At 40.2% G+C, this 15335-nt stretch overlaps 1 protein-coding gene and 1 long non-coding RNA gene across 2 annotated transcripts; both read left to right on the forward strand.

Annotated features, from left to right (window-relative positions):
• The first annotated feature begins 11046 nt into the window (after positions 1 to 11046).
• On the forward strand, positions 11047 to 14408 carry LOC126594750 (xyloglucan endotransglucosylase/hydrolase protein 24-like). The gene is made up of 3 exons (XM_050261009.1): positions 11047 to 11443; positions 13118 to 13311; positions 13729 to 14408. Exons 1-3 carry the CDS (start codon positions 11165 to 11167, stop codon positions 14135 to 14137), a joined length of 882 nt encoding a protein of 293 aa, XP_050116966.1. The 5' UTR covers positions 11047 to 11164; the 3' UTR covers positions 14138 to 14408.
• Positions 11828 to 12848, forward strand: LOC126594751 (uncharacterized). Its single transcript, XR_007613410.1, has 2 exons — positions 11828 to 12150; positions 12574 to 12848. It is a non-coding gene; the product is annotated as an uncharacterized LOC126594751 (long non-coding RNA).
• Positions 14409 to 15335: the final 927 nt, after the last annotated feature.

A 15335-nucleotide genomic window follows, 5' to 3' on the forward strand; every position in this document is an offset into this window, starting at 1 on the left:
TTTCCCTCATTTTTTCTCCCGGACCAGCAAGCAAGAGGCCTGCATGCCCAGCATTCTAGCAGTTAATGAGGCCCTCGACCTCATCATTTTTTCTCAATCACCGACCTGGCTAGCGTCAGGTCCAAGAGCCCAAAAGACATGAGTCATATAGCTCTCCTAGAGTTACGCCTCAATCCGTAGCCCTAGCAGCACAACTACCCTTGGCTCTAGCCAAGCCGAGCAACCCAAGCAGTGGTCCCTACCACAACACTCCTCGACCCATGCCGAGTTGACTCTTGACCCCTGCCAGCCAACATGCCACACCATCCCAATGGCTGCCCTACTACAGTGTTATCCAAGGAGAATACAAGGAAAATTAAATTTTCTTACCTCGGTGCAGCGCGGAGAAGATGAAGAAAGTAACGAAAGATGGTCCTTTGCACGGGAAAGTGTAGAAGATTGCTAGGGAAGGGGGAACAAATATCCTCTAGCTTTCTCTCTCTTGTAGGGTAGAATAAATTCCTCTTTAAAGTTGATTTAATCATCTATTTAAGGTAGACTTAAATAGACTTTGAAAGTGATTTATTTCCATTTCCTAGAAGAATCTAATTTCCAATTAAAGAGAGAATCTACAACAAAATAGGAAACAATACTATGTCTCCTAAAGCAAGAAGATCTCTACACCTGCTGCCATCTCCTGCGAGTAGCCCAAGAGATGTGGGGGCATTTGTGGAGCCAAAAATAACCAAGAAAAATATGGAGGCGACACGTGGATTCTTGGGTGAAAAAAATAAAATTACCCTCAAGGCACACCAAAACTCCCACATGTAAGAAGTAGACAATAATGGCTCAATCAAGGTCAAAGGTGATCAAAATAGGTATTTATTCAAAACCTATTTCATCAATCCTCAACAAATCATCCCCATAAGGTAATTCCTATTTATTCTTTTCAAAATAGGATTAATTAGCTAATTAATTGATTAATTACCCAATTAGTTGATTAATTGCCTAATTGACTACAATTGCACCTAAAAATCACCATAAGTGGCCGGACCGCTTTTCTCCAAATAGGGGGCTGGCCACATCCCTATAAATAGCTACCATTTCTTCCAAAAACCTAAGTCCAATTTTCTTGCTAAACTCTCCAAATTTCTCTATACACTTTCTCCATCAAATTTTAACTTTGGCATTAGAGGTTTTTCAGCCAAAACACCCCCCATTCATTGTGGGCACGTGAGGCTTTTGGCCTTGACCTGAGGTGTTAATTATTTTGTAGGTGCATTTTCGTCCAAGAAGAAAAAGGCGAAAATTTGCATCCAAAACAATCATCAACATTTATACCTTCCAATCCAGATTCCTCAATAACTTAACGGGTATCAACGGCACCAATATTTCTGGGATTTATCTTTAGAAATTGACAATGCTAACTATAACCAATGGCTGTTGCAAAAAAAAAAAAAAAAAAAAAAAAAAAAAAAAAAAAAAACTATGACCAATGACTTGTGAAAACCGCCAATGACTTGCCAAACATGGCATAGGGACATCAAACAATATTGACAATTGGGGATTTTTTTTCTCTCCTCCGTGAGAGCTTTTTCTCCCCTATGAGATTTCGCCGAAGTGCGTGCCCTAATTTTAATCTGATTCATGTGATTTCAAGACTCCCTGTTCTCTTTCTTTCCATTTTCTCTCTTTGCATCCCCTCCCTATCTCTTTATTTCACCTTTGGTTCTTGTGGGGTGGTCCCTGTTAGTCTGTGTTGAGGTTCTTTTTCCCATGCCCCAATTTTCGTCCTAAATTCATTCATTCCTGTCAACTACTAGCCGTTTCTGCTTGATTATGCCCTTGAATGGGTGGGGATGGTTAATCAATTCTGAAATTTTAGTTATTGCTCTTCTCCCTCTTTAATATCCCAGATCTGGTATTAGCTGATTCGGGGGGAGTGGTTGGTACATCTTGCTTTGCGACACAATAGGGAAGCACAGAGGAATTGACTCCAACAAAAGGAAAAGGAATAAATGGCCACAAGGGTTTCAGACACTAATTGTCAAGGATAAAACTACAGGTTTAACATCCACAACAGGTAACTGCTTAAATTATTCAATTTCCACCAGACACAGGTATTTCCAACCACCCTTATTTATTGCTTTTTTAGTTTGTTTACAACAAACAAAAGAATTGCCTATGGGGTACAAAAGGCTAATAGTTACTCAGTAGTTTACCTGGGGAAAGCGTCTACTTTGTATTTGTCGTACTCAGTGGTGCAAACAAGTCAACCAACGAAACACAGTTGGAAAGAAATGGCACAACAAGGTGTGGATGAGCTTGTCATCCATTTGGAACAGTCCTTGGATCTTTTGGCAATGGAACATGGAGTGAAACTGGTGGGCTCGACATTGGCGTACAAAGCTCTGAACAAATGGGGAGTCAGGAACATACTCAAAACGGCTTGGATGGATTATGGAGAAATTGAGATTAAATGGGTAAAAGAAAACACTTTTATTATCACGGTCCCGGATGAAAGTGTGGCAGCAAAAATTCTTGACCAGGTGCCTTGGAGAGTAATGAAAAAGAATTTCTCTGTCAAGATGTGGCCCCCCAAAGCTTGCTTTAGAGGAAGTGGAGTTGGAGCATGTCCCGTTTTGGGTTCAAATAAGGGGAGTCCCTATTTGCCTTATTTCTCTAGATAATGTTAAATGGTTGACTAGAGAGGTTGGGGATTTTATTAAAATGGAGGATCCGGCTAAGGCACGTGGGTTCCAGAGGGTAAGACTCCTGATTAACACAGCTAAACCACTAGTAAATGGTTGTTGGCTAAGTAGGGAGAACAACCGTGATACCTGGGTGGAGTTCCGTTATGAGAGATTACAAGATTTCTGTTATAGATGCGGTCATCTAAATCATGTCAACAATGAATGTACTTTTGAGGCAAGTAAAGGTGGGGAAACAGGTTTTGGAGAGTGGACAAAGGCACCACTAGTTAGGGATGTGGTAGAGGTTTCAAGACCCTTAACAGTAAGAGCAAAAAACTGAAGAAGAGCTGGTGCGGTGAGAGTGGAAGCTTCTTCATCGCCTCATAGTAAGCCTCAAGCTTTTGACTTGACGGGGAGTCAAAATGATGGTAACAAGGCTTTGAGAGTGGAACAAAGGGATGAAATTGCTACACTTCCCCGTGAAAGGAAGAAATGGCATAGGAAATCTCGTGCTAAGGGGACTACTGGACATCTCAACTGGATTGTTCCACAAAGTCTTAGGCAGTCGTTATGGGGCTCTGGGACAAGTTGTTATCCATTTTTCCAGAATATCACTATGCAATAGTCGGGGGCTGATCTACACTCGGTTATCATACAAGAAATTAATGAGGATGCTCAGACCCTGCCAGGTGTTGATGTAGTGGGTACCACGATTGCTCAGGGTGATAGCAGTCCATTGAGCTTTCCTACTTTTTACATAATGGAAGGTACCAGACAAAAAAGGGGTAAGGAACCACAGACCATAGAGATATCTCAATCCCCGTAAAAGAAAGTCAGGGGTTCATAAAGCCATGAAAGCAGAAACATTAGGATGGCTGAGAAAATGAAGGCAATAAGCATCAAGGAAAGAAGTCTGATATTAGAACGTGTCATCTATGCAGATAAGGATTTGCAGGAAGTCCCCCTAGAGTATCGTGAGAGGTAGGAATACATGGAGGAGGCATCGGAAGCTAAAAGGAGTGCGCTCCATGGAAAACAAGCAGGCAGTTTGGGTCGGGGTGGTGGCGGCTGGCCCTCAACAGCCGCAAGATCGCCATGATTTATCTATTTTGAAACTGCCGTGGACTTGGGTCGGACAAGGTAGTTCGGGCAAATAAGGAACTTGAGACCCTCTATGATCTTTCTATTTGAAACTAAGATCATAGAATCGATGGAGTGCGGCGACAAATGGGTTTTTCTAAGGGGTTTAATGTGCCTCCAGTTGGAAGGGCTGGCGATCTAAGTTTGTGGTGGGATGATGAGTTGGAAGTGCATGTTTTGTTCTCCTCCAAGCATGTGATTGATACCATTGTGAGGGATTATGAGACCAAACTTTGGGTTTGGGTTACTGGTATTTATGGTACTGATTATAGAGGTGAAAAAGCAGAATTCTGGGGTTGGATGAATGATCATTTCTCTTCAACGGATACTCCTTGGCTATGTGGGGGGGGGGGATTTCAATGAATTCATTTGGGATCATAAGAAGGTAGGTGGGGCAGAGGTACTTTACAACCGACCTCGTTTTTTGGAGGAATTCATAAATCACACAAATTTGTTGAATTTAGATTTTAATGGCCTTTCTTTCACTTGGCGTGGTATGAGAAATGGCAGGCTGGTGGATGAACGTTTAGATCAGGGCCTGGTTAATAAACAATGGCAGAACTTGTGGCCTAACTCCACTGCTATTCACGGGGTGGTCTTAGGGTCTGATCACTGCCTGATTATCATCAAGACAGAGTTGGAAGGGCGGAGGGGAAGGAAATGATTTTGTTTTGAAACTTTCTGAGCTAGGGAGGAAGATTGTAAGAATCTGGTGAGGAATTGCTGGGCTCAGCAGATTGATGGGGAGGTTTAGGGGAGGTGGGTGAAGAAAATTGATGATTGTCGCTTTCAATTGATCAAATGGAGCATAAATAAATTTAAGAATAGGGGAAGACAGATTGAGGAGTTACTCGGCCAATTAAGGGAACTTCAAATGAATTGGGGTAAAAATGTGGATATGATTCAGGAGAAGTTCAGATTTCTTGATGAGTTAAGGGTTCAGGAGGAAAGCTTTTGGCATCAGCGGTCTCGGGTGAAATGGTTATGGGAGGGAGATGCAAACACTAATTTCTTCCATCAATCCAATTTACAAAGGTGCAGATGGAATAAAGTTTTGAAGATAAAGGATGGTGATGGTATATGGGTGGAGCACCCCAACTGTATTTGTCAGCTGGTGGATGATCATTTCCTTAAACTATTTAGAACGGGGGGACATAGGGACTGGGGAAATCTGTTGGACTGTGTAAATCCAGGAATTACAGATGAAATGAACTTGGCTCTCATGGCATCAGTCTCTTGGGAGGAAATTAAGAATGCAGCACTTCAAATGGGGGGATTCAAGGCTCCGGGTCCGGATGGTTTTCAGGGGATTTTCTACCAATCTTTCTGGGATAATATAGTGGAAGATGTCAACAATTTAGTTCAGACCCTTATACATGATTCGGTCAGCCCGATAATGCTCAATAGTACCCATATTGTGTTGATCCTCAAGGTTCAGAATCCAGAGTCTATGTCTCAATTCAGGCCTATAAGTCTATGCAATTATTCTTATAAGGTTCTTTCAAAAGTTCTGGAAACAGACTGAAAGCTCTTCTGCCACTGCTGATTTCTCCTTTTCAGAATGCGTTTGTAGTGGGTAGACAAATTCAAGACAATATTGGGATTGCCCATGAGGTTTTTCATTATTTGAAAGGGCGAAAATTGAAACACAAGTTTGAACTGGGTATTAAAATTGACATGCAAAAAGCATATGACAGGGTGGAATGGGACTTCTTGGATGCGATAATAGAGCGAATGGGGTTTTGCAATCTATGGAGAAAGCTCATCATGAGGTGTGTGACTTCTGTCAAATTTGCTGTCATCCTCAACGGGCAACCCGGACACAAGTTTGCTCCGTCAAGGGGCCTTAGGCAAGGAGACCCCCTCTCCCCGTATTTATTTCTTCTGGTTGGAGAGGTATTGTTGAGAATGATCCAAGTGGCGATGGAGAAAAAAACGCTGGATGGTGTGCGAATGGGTGTCACGGGGCCGGTACTTTCGCACATTTTCTTTGCTAATGATACCTTAATTTTTATGCGGGCTGATGAGAAAAACTATAGGAATCTTGTCAAGCTGCTTCGGACATATTGTGATGCCTCGAGTCAGAAGGTGAATATGCAAAAATCCAATGTGTACTTTAAGGCCAATACTCCGATAGAAGTATCTGAGGAATTGGGTCAGATCCTTGGAATGCTAGTGGTTGACAACCCGGGCACGTATTTGGGTGTCCCGACATTATGGGGACGCTCAAAGAAGCAGGGCCTTGCTTATGTGAAGGGAAGAATTGCGGGGAAATTGTAAGGATGGAAACAAAATACTCTATCGAAGGTAGGTAAGGAAGTCTTAATCAAAGCGGTTGCCCAGGCTATACCCACATATCCCATGAGCATTTTTAAATTTCCGATAGTGGTTTGTAAGGAGTTGGATGCACTGGTTGTAGGATTTTGGTGGGGGAACAATGGAGGAGGCAGAAAAATTCACTGGGTGTCAAATGAGGTCTTAGGACTTCCTAAGAATATAGGAAGAATGGGATTTCAGAACTTTAAGGAGTTTAACGATGTGTTACTGGCACAACAATGTTGGCGTTTAATTTGTGACCCGTGCTCGCTTTGGGCTAGATTTCTGAAGGCCCGCTACTTCCCGCACTGCTCTTTCTTGGATGCATCAAAAGGGGGTCGAGCTTCTTGGGCCTGGAGTAGCTTGTTTACGGGACGAGACTTGATGCTTAAAGGAACTCACTGGAAAATTATGGGAGGTGAGGATGTGAAAGTTTGGGTGGACCACTGGTTACCTTCCTTCCCCGCGGGGCATCCAACTCCACTTGGTGAGGTAGCGGTGACAAGAAATCTTCGGGTTTGCAACCTCATCTGTCCTTTATCTCGAGAGTGGGATCTTAATTTCCTGCATCCATTTTTATCGGACGCTGATCAACAGGCAATTAGAGAAACGCCAATTGGTGATATAAGTAGAAGAGATCGATTAATTTGGGTGGCAACAAATAATGGAAGGTACTCGGTTAAATCTGCGTATCAGTGGATTCAATCAAGGTCCTTGAGCTTGAGGGATATTCGCCTTCCTCATGCTCACTCAGTTCCAGAGGAGCTATGGAAATGTATCTGGAAGATTAAGGTGCCTCCTAAGATATGCCACTTTTTATGGAGTTCTCTTCATAATGCCCTTGCCACCAACGCTACTCTATTTAAGTGACAATCTTCCACTTCCCCAACCTGCCCTATTTGTCAATGTGAAGATGAAACAACTGAACATATTTTCCTCCTCTGTCCATGGGTCCAACATGTTTGGTTTGGTGGTGTTTTGAGTTATAAAGTTAATAGATCAGCTATTAGTTATTGGATGCTTTGGTTGCAGGCTATTTTTATTTCTAATTTTGGAGCCTCTGCAGATTGGATGTTGGTTCGCACGATCGTGGCTTTTACCTGTTGGTTCATTTGGAAAGCACGGTGGGATTTTGTTTTTAATTATGTGAGAATCAACCCCACTAGAGTTGTTTTAGCTATCTCTAATGAGGTGGGATCTTTTTTTGCTGCAGTTAGGAAGACAGAGGTCATTGGGTCGAGGGAAAGTGTCGGCCAGGTTACAATTCTGAAGTCTTGTTGGACTCCCCCATCTTCCCCTTATACAAAAATTAACGTCGACGCTAGTTGGTTTAAGATGTCCATGTCGAGATTCGTGGGTGTAGTTTTGCAAGACGTTGAGAAGCAGTTTATTGCAGCTGCGCATTACTCGATCAAGGCTCCCAATGCTACAGCTGCTGAAGCTTTGGCGCTGCTTCACAGGTGCGAATTGGGTGCTTCAATGGGTTTTTCGGCGGTAATTCTTGAATCGGATTCACTCGAGGCCATCTCTCGCCTCTCTGATTCTCTTGATGATGGCAGTTGGGAGGCTTTTCCTACTTTAGCAAGGGTGAAACAGCTAGGGGAAACCTTTCAGAATTATCGCTAGTCTTGGTTTCTAAGAACAGCCAATATGGCGGCGGATGTTCTTACATCGCGAGATTGTACGGAGACGTGTGATGTTGTTTGGGTTGATAGACCCCCATCTTCGCTGGTTTTTGTTTTGAACAATGATGGTCTTCCACTTGGTTGCAGCATCCCTTTCTCTGTACCTCTTGTCACTGCCTTCTTTGCTTTCTCAAGCTTGTTGTTTGCCTTTGCATAGGCTTTCTTGTATTTTCTTTGGCCTCTGTGCCCTGGAATACTATTCCTAGTTCTCAAAAAAAAAAAAAAAAAACATGGCATAGGTATTATATAGTCTTTGTGAGAATCAAGCGTCTCAATTAGGATTTTTTTTCCCCTTGACCACTATGAACTTAATTTTTTCAGTTCTCTAGGCTTTTTTCCCGTGACAAACTTTCTATGGCACAGTTATTGTGTGTGTTTAAATAAATCTTTACCAATCTTTGTTACCAACTGGTCAATTTGTACTTTCAACTCTTCCCCGAAGAATTTCTTGCCATACAAGCAAACACAAGAAATTGCGAATGGTTTTGAATCTAATGATTGTATGTTTGTTTTTTTTTTTCCTTCTGCACTCAAAACAAATTCTAATCACAAATTGAGTTTGGATCCTCTGTTTATGTCAAATAGAGTGCTTAGAATAAAACTACTTTTCTTGGGACTTTTTATTAGAAATAGAACACAAAAACATAAAGTACAGAAATCCATGAATTAAAAATGTTTGCGTATATAGGCAACCATGCCTATATTATATATATATATATATATATATATATATATATATATATATATATATATATAAAAGTATATATATAACTATATATATTAAAATTTGCTATAGCAGACAAGGATTCTCTCCGCTCTTTTTTCCCCTCTCCTTCCCTTTCCTTCTATTTGAATGCGCAAGATTTCATCTTTGTAGAAAGAGAGAGAAGAACAAAAAATCTAGGAGAGGAGGGAAGGGAAAAACAAAGGGGTGAGAATCCCATCCTATTGGTGCAAAATAGCCTACGAGCCGGCCTGCTTGCTAGACTTGGCAAGCATCTAGAAGAAATTGTTTGAAACTATAAAAAAAGAAAAAAAAGAAAACTAATAAAAATGACTTGAAAACTTTAAGTTTTAACAATAAAGACAAAATAAAGAGAAAAGTGAATAGTACCAAGATTGACTTTTCAGTGTAAAAATATAGTTTTTCGTTAAAGTGAACAGTACCGGGAGCTTTTCGTTAAAGTTTCCTAGAAAAACTCAAGCATTTGACATGGTCTATTAAGGGATGGAACTTGGTGTAGAACCTTGATGATGCTAGTTTGATGTTGAAATGAAAAATATGGGTCGAATATTTGTTTAAGTTACTTGCAGGACGTTTCAGATGAAACCTTATTCCGCGTATCCACCTAACGTAATTAAATTAACTATGAATAAAATCATGGACTGAAAATGGTTTGGGGATGAGGTGGTGGTTGACTTTATGCCGCCAATAGTTTCTTAGTTGTGCAATTAGTATGTAGGAATCTGTTTGGGACCAAAATAATATTATTGGGCATAGCATAGTTTTATGTCCAGTTAAAAGCTCTTCCAAAAATACTATGGGCCGTCCAGTGGTCATGAGCCGCCCAGTCAGGTCGGCCGAGTCCTATTGCAAGAATGATTGATCTAGATAAGAGCGAATGGGCCGAGTCCTAGTATGATAAGGAGTCTTAATGGAATGAGGATGCTGAGATTTGAGAAGTGAATGTGGCCGGATAAAGAGTTTGGTTCAAGGTCCTAATGGAGGTAGGATTGGCCGAGACATGTTCCTTCCTCGGCCGCAGTCACAAGATCAAGAAGTCAGCAGCGCACTCAACACCACATCAACTCATTTTACTCACTGGCCAAGCCCAGCCGTAGAGTTGGCATGCCCCGCACATCACCAAAGGACGTAGTTAGCTCATTAGTTACTCGGCATGCGTGCCACATAGGCTCGATAGTTTTTAGGGTCAACATTTTGGCATGCCCAGTGGAACTTTAGTGCTAAAATTACGAAGTTCATGCCCGTCGAAACACAATCGGTTAAAAAGAAAACAATCATGGGAAAGTCAACAACCGACCTACTAGTTTAGAGCCCCAGACAAAATTTGTCACATGCACAAAATCCTCTTGTTATTGTGACACCTAAGGCTGCAAGTGTGACACACCGAGAAAAGGAAGTTGGTCTTGGTGCCCAGCCTCGCAACACAGAAATTTCCAACAGTGGAGGACTGCGATGAAGATGGTGGTGAAGGCTTTGATCCCCCAACTAGGTCGTTTCTTTGAAGACGACTTAACTAGCAATCTCGGCACATTGAACGATGAGTTATTTTATGATTGGATACTCACAAGTGGGATTTAGAGTTCGGCATTCTGACGGCCAAACTACGTTTACGATAAAGACGTACATTTGCTTTGAGTACTTGTGCCCATATAATTTGGTGTCGATTTGATGTGCTTATACTCTTACGAATATAATCACTGTGATCGAATCTAGTGCCGACGATTTGTGCACTTCGCAGAACTAGCAGCCTTGTCTTCAGGCTCTAGAACCCGAAGGCCGAGAAGTGTTCCTTTCTCGGCCGCATTCGCAAGATCAAGAAATCAACCGCGCGCTCAACACCACATCAACTCATTTTACTCACCGGCTGAGCCCGGTCGTCGAGTTGGCACACCCCACACATAACCGAAGGACATAGTTAGCTCATTAGTTACTCGGCCTGCACGCCATGTAGGCTTGGTAGTTTTTAAGGTCAACAGAATCATGTGAAAAAGGCGAACTCCCTAGATTGTCTAAGTATCGTAGACGAGACGACCATTGTCTCGCACCAGCTGATTTCCATTTTTGTTTTGGAATAATTATGGCATCTTTACTTAACAGGAAAAAAGAGAAATAGGGAACCGGGTAATTTAAAAATAGGACAGAAAGAAAGGAAAATCGAATTAAACTAGTTTCCTTGTTAGTTTTGTTATGAGAAACACTCAAATCAAACTATATAAAATATTGCAATAACAATCGGATGCAATTATTATAATTAACGAGTAAACCAAATTTTGGGCACAGCCTTCCCTAGCTATAGCTATGGAGAATATAGCCACTTTTAATAATTGGCATGAAAATGATGGAGCAAAAAACATATTTGGCATCCAGCTGGTTACATCTAGCCTTCTCCCTTCTCCCCACACGCTGATCACCAACTACAATTCATCATATTATCAAATATTGACTATTGAGAATGAAGAACCTTCCAGCACGCGCATGCAGTTTCAATGCTCTATAAATACCACAACTGAGATCACCCTTTTCCAAATCAACTCAAAGCAGAACCTTGTCTTGCCTTTACACAAATCCTTAACAGCTTCTTCCTCTAAGACCAATTACTTTGAGAAATGGCTTCTGTTTTATCTTCTTCCAGTTATATTCTGCTATTTTCCCTCATGGTTACCTCTTTGATGGTTGCTTCTGCTGGAAACTTCTACCAGGATATTCAGGTTACATGGGGTGATGGCCGCGGTAAGATACTAAACAACAGCGAGCTTCTTACTCTCTCACTTGACAAGTCCTCTGGTTCTGGCTTCCAATCCACAAATCAATATCTTTTTGGAAAAATTGATATGCAAATTAAGCTTGTTCCTGGTAACTCTGCAGGCACTGTCACTACCTATTACGTAAGTTGAAATTTTCCGTCATGTTAATTTTCATATATTTCTTAGTTCTTTTTTTTTGGATATCTCATATTTGTTAGTTCCCCTACATATTGATAAACTAATTTATAGGCCCATGTATATGTCCACCACCAATATCATCAATAGTGTCCCAACTTAATCACCTATTCCTAGTTGGAGTTTTATCTAGGGGTGGGTTCAAAAAACCGAAAACCGAAAAAAACCGAGAACCAAACCGAACCGAGACCGAAAAAAACCGAACCGAAAACTGTCAAACCGAACCGAACCGAATATGGCTGGTTCGGTTTCGGTTTTTGAGGTTCGAAAACCGAACCGAACCGAATATATATTTAATTATTTTTTTTATAATATTTTAATTATAAAAAATAAAAAAATCTCTAAAGTTCTGGAGGCATGTGGGTTTGAACCCGTGCACTCCTGTTGAGAGGTTTCAACGAAACCAACATGGCAATTGGTATTGTTTTGTTATAGTTGTATAACTAAACTATTTATAAAGATATAAATCTATAGCCTTTTGTGCAATTAGAAATCAACAAAACCCTAGCCACTAGTAGTAGCAGCCAACCTTTTCTTTTTTCATTCCCCTCTTCTCTCTCTCTCTGCCCTGCGCCTCCAGACTCCCTTCTTGTCCAAATTTCTCCATTCTTCTCCATTCTTCTCTCTCCGTTTCTCGATCTTCTCACTCCAGGGTAAGATCTCCAATCTCTCTTATTTATTTTGTCGATTTATGGGTTTTTTTAGAGTAAATTCCATGGAGGGAATCTGAAATTTTGGTGTAAATTTATGGGTTGTTGTTTTGTTTTGTATTGTAGATTTGTTTGATTTTTGTGTTGTGAGAGTCTCACCCATTTCTTTCCCTTTCTTTTTTTCTACCTTGATATCTATATTTGATTATCCCCTTTTTTCGCAATTCTTTTCTTCATTTTTGCATACTCCTTTCTCAATTGACCTTTTTTGTTTGTTTTTGATAATTTTTTTTATGTCAATGTTGATTTTTAAATTCCGTTTGAAGTTCAATTTTTTTTCTGGGTAATGTTTCCAATTATTTTTGTAATCTTTATATTTTTCGGTGGATTTTTTGTGACTAAAGTTTTAATCTTTTCGTTTTGCAGTGGGCACTGAAGTTGGGTGGATGAAATCCTTTTCCTCCTCAGATCACAGGAACAAGAAACAGTTGTTGCATGCCTCAAATCGTTACTGTTTCGACGAGGGTTAATGGAGAGAAAGGGTAAATTTGCAGCCGAATGCAGAAAAAAAATGTGCTTCAAGCTCCAGATATTAAAAAAAAAAAATCATGAAAAAACCGAAAAAAAACCGAAACCGAACCGAAAAAAATCAAAACCGAAAAAAACCGAACCGAAAAAAACCGAAAAAAAATCGGACCGAACCGAACCGAACCGAAATTTCGGTTCGGTTTCGGTTTTAGCAAAAAACCGAACCGTTTCAAACCGAACCCAGCCCTAGTTTTATCACAAAAGACCTGGGTGATATTAAGAGTGGAATATCCCCTATATAAGTTGTATTATATTTTGTCATATGCCCGATGTGGGACTCTATTCTCCACACATATATGCTTATGTCGCTTAAGAGTTAGATTTCCAGGCTAAATCAAATTGCTAATGTATGCACGAACCTTAACTTTTGTGTATGCTGCAGTTGCGCTCAGAAGGGTCTTCGTGGGATGAGATAGACTTTGAATTCTTGGGGAATCTTAGTGGCGACCCTTATATTGTTCATACCAATATATTCAGCCAAGGCAAAGGCAACAAAGAGCAGCAATTCTACCTCTGGTTCGACCCAACTGCTGATTTTCACACCTACTCTATCCTTTGGAATGCCCAACATATTGTGTAAGTGCTGAACCACACACTCATGCTTATTTCTCTTTTTATTTGACTGAATAATCCGTAGCAAAAAAAAAAAAAAATTCTGTTAATGTTCTAACATGTGATGTTGTCCAGCAATAAATTTGAAACTGGCATATATAATATCGTTCACACTCCAATATATACGTTGTGCACTTGCACTCATTATTTTTTGAGTCGTCGCAATGCAAATGCTAAAGACGAAAATGCAATAAGGCCTTCCTAATTTGGTACCAGGATATAATGTTTTTTAAACAAAATAGTGAGATTAGAAAATTTCCTATCCAATCTACCAAGCATCCTCACAATAGGGAAAATTGAGGCGCTTGTTTTTTTGTTTTGACGTTCTTGTTTTTATTTCCTCTGACTTATTGAGATTTTTCTTTGGTCTCTATCTTGCAGCCTCTATGTTGATGGCACACCCATTAGAGAGTTCAAGAACTTGGAGTCAATTGGTGTTTCATACCCAAAGAACCAGTCCATGAGGATATATTCAAGCCTCTGGAACGCTGATGACTGGGCCACTAGAGGAGGTCTGGTCAAGACAGATTGGTCCCAAGCTCCCTTTACTGCTTCGTACAGGAATTTCAATGCTGATAATGCTTGCATTTGGTGGTCTTCGGGTTCTACTTCTTGCAGTTCAAATTCAAACTCAACGAGCTCTGTCTTGCTCTCACAAGAATTGGACTCCACAAGCCAAGAGAGGCTTCAATGGGTGCAAAAGAATTACATGGTTTATAATTACTGCGCAGACACAAAGCGATTCCCGCAAGGCCTCCCTCTAGAATGCACTGCCAGCAACACATCTTAAACCTTCATCAGCTAAATCGTGTAAATTATAAGTTTTGATTCATTCAATTTATTTAGGTCCTTTTGTTAATCATTTTGTTTGTACTTCTACTTTTCACTCTTTGTACTTGAAATATGGGACAACCATATGAAGGAAAGACGTATGAACAACAATAATAGTGGATGAAAGATAGGTTGATGAGGAAAGGTACACAAAATAAAAACTAAAAATGAAAAATTATTTTAGTTGTATTCACTTTCAAACAAATTTATTTCTAGTCATCTGTTTTTGCTTCTTCGCCCCCCTCCCACTACAATTCTTCATGCATTATGTATTTCATATATTTCCTCCTAAAAACGAAATAATCAACAAACGAGGCAAAAGAAACGAGCCCTAAGTAGGTGGGTGGATGAGGCAAGAGAAAACAAAATATGTTATTAACCCAACTTGGGCCTCACTAAGCAAGTTAACAAATAAGCCCTTAATTAGTGTTTATACAATAATTTGGGCCTCAATAAAACTACATGAAAACATGAAACAAGGGAGACTTGACCGTCACCTATAAAAGAGCATCCACACCCTATTTTTTTTTTTGGGATGTATCATGATTCGCCCTAGGATTCTCTATCCATACTATCTTTTAGGCTCACAAAACTCTGGTACAATTAGATCGATTGGTTTGGAACTCTTGCTTTCGTCCTTATAATTCTCTGTACTGTGGCATATATATATATATATATATGTTAAGACCTTAACTGATGATTTCTTTCAGGAGGGAGGTTTTGCAATAGCATTGATGTGCTCTATTTGTTGCAAAGGTATGGAAACTGCTTCACATATTTTATTTGAGTGCTCTTTGGCACGTCAAATTTGATCTACTGTTTTTAGTGGCGAAGCCAGGAACTGACGAGTGGGAAGGCCGGGTGGAAGGGAGGGGGTGAGAGCCAAAGGTTCAACTTTTATCGTCATTTTAAATATACTGAACTGCTTAGAAAATGTTAAAAAATTGAGAGAGTTATCAACAAAGAGATTCACAGATAGTCCAAGATTTGTTAGTTGGTTATTATTATTACTTCTTATTTTCAAAAAAATAAGTAGTTTGGTTTGTTATCAAATTTAACAAGAGCAGCTCAAGTTCTGAAGGTGCAAAAATTGAACACGAAATCACAAGAATAAGTATCACTTCTAATGCAACATTCACATTGTTCGACACAAAATC

The sequence above is a fragment of the Malus sylvestris genome, chromosome 13, assembly GCF_916048215.2.
Source record: "Malus sylvestris chromosome 13, drMalSylv7.2, whole genome shotgun sequence".
In the NCBI taxonomy this organism is placed as follows: domain Eukaryota; kingdom Viridiplantae; phylum Streptophyta; class Magnoliopsida; order Rosales; family Rosaceae; genus Malus; species Malus sylvestris.

What these genes read in the sequence shown, in the direction of transcription:
- LOC126594750 (XM_050261009.1), top strand. Translation starts at nt 11,165, where the DNA reads ATGGCTTCTGTTTTATCTTCTTCCAGTTATATTCTGCTATTTTCCCTC. An exon ending in GCACTGTCACTACCTATTAC is followed by an intron (nt 11,444 to 13,117) that starts GTAAGTTGAAAT and finishes TGTATGCTGCAG; the next exon opens with TTGCGCTCAGAAGGGTCTTC. An exon ending in TGGAATGCCCAACATATTGT is followed by an intron (nt 13,312 to 13,728) that starts GTAAGTGCTGAA and finishes TCTATCTTGCAG; the next exon opens with CCTCTATGTTGATGGCACAC.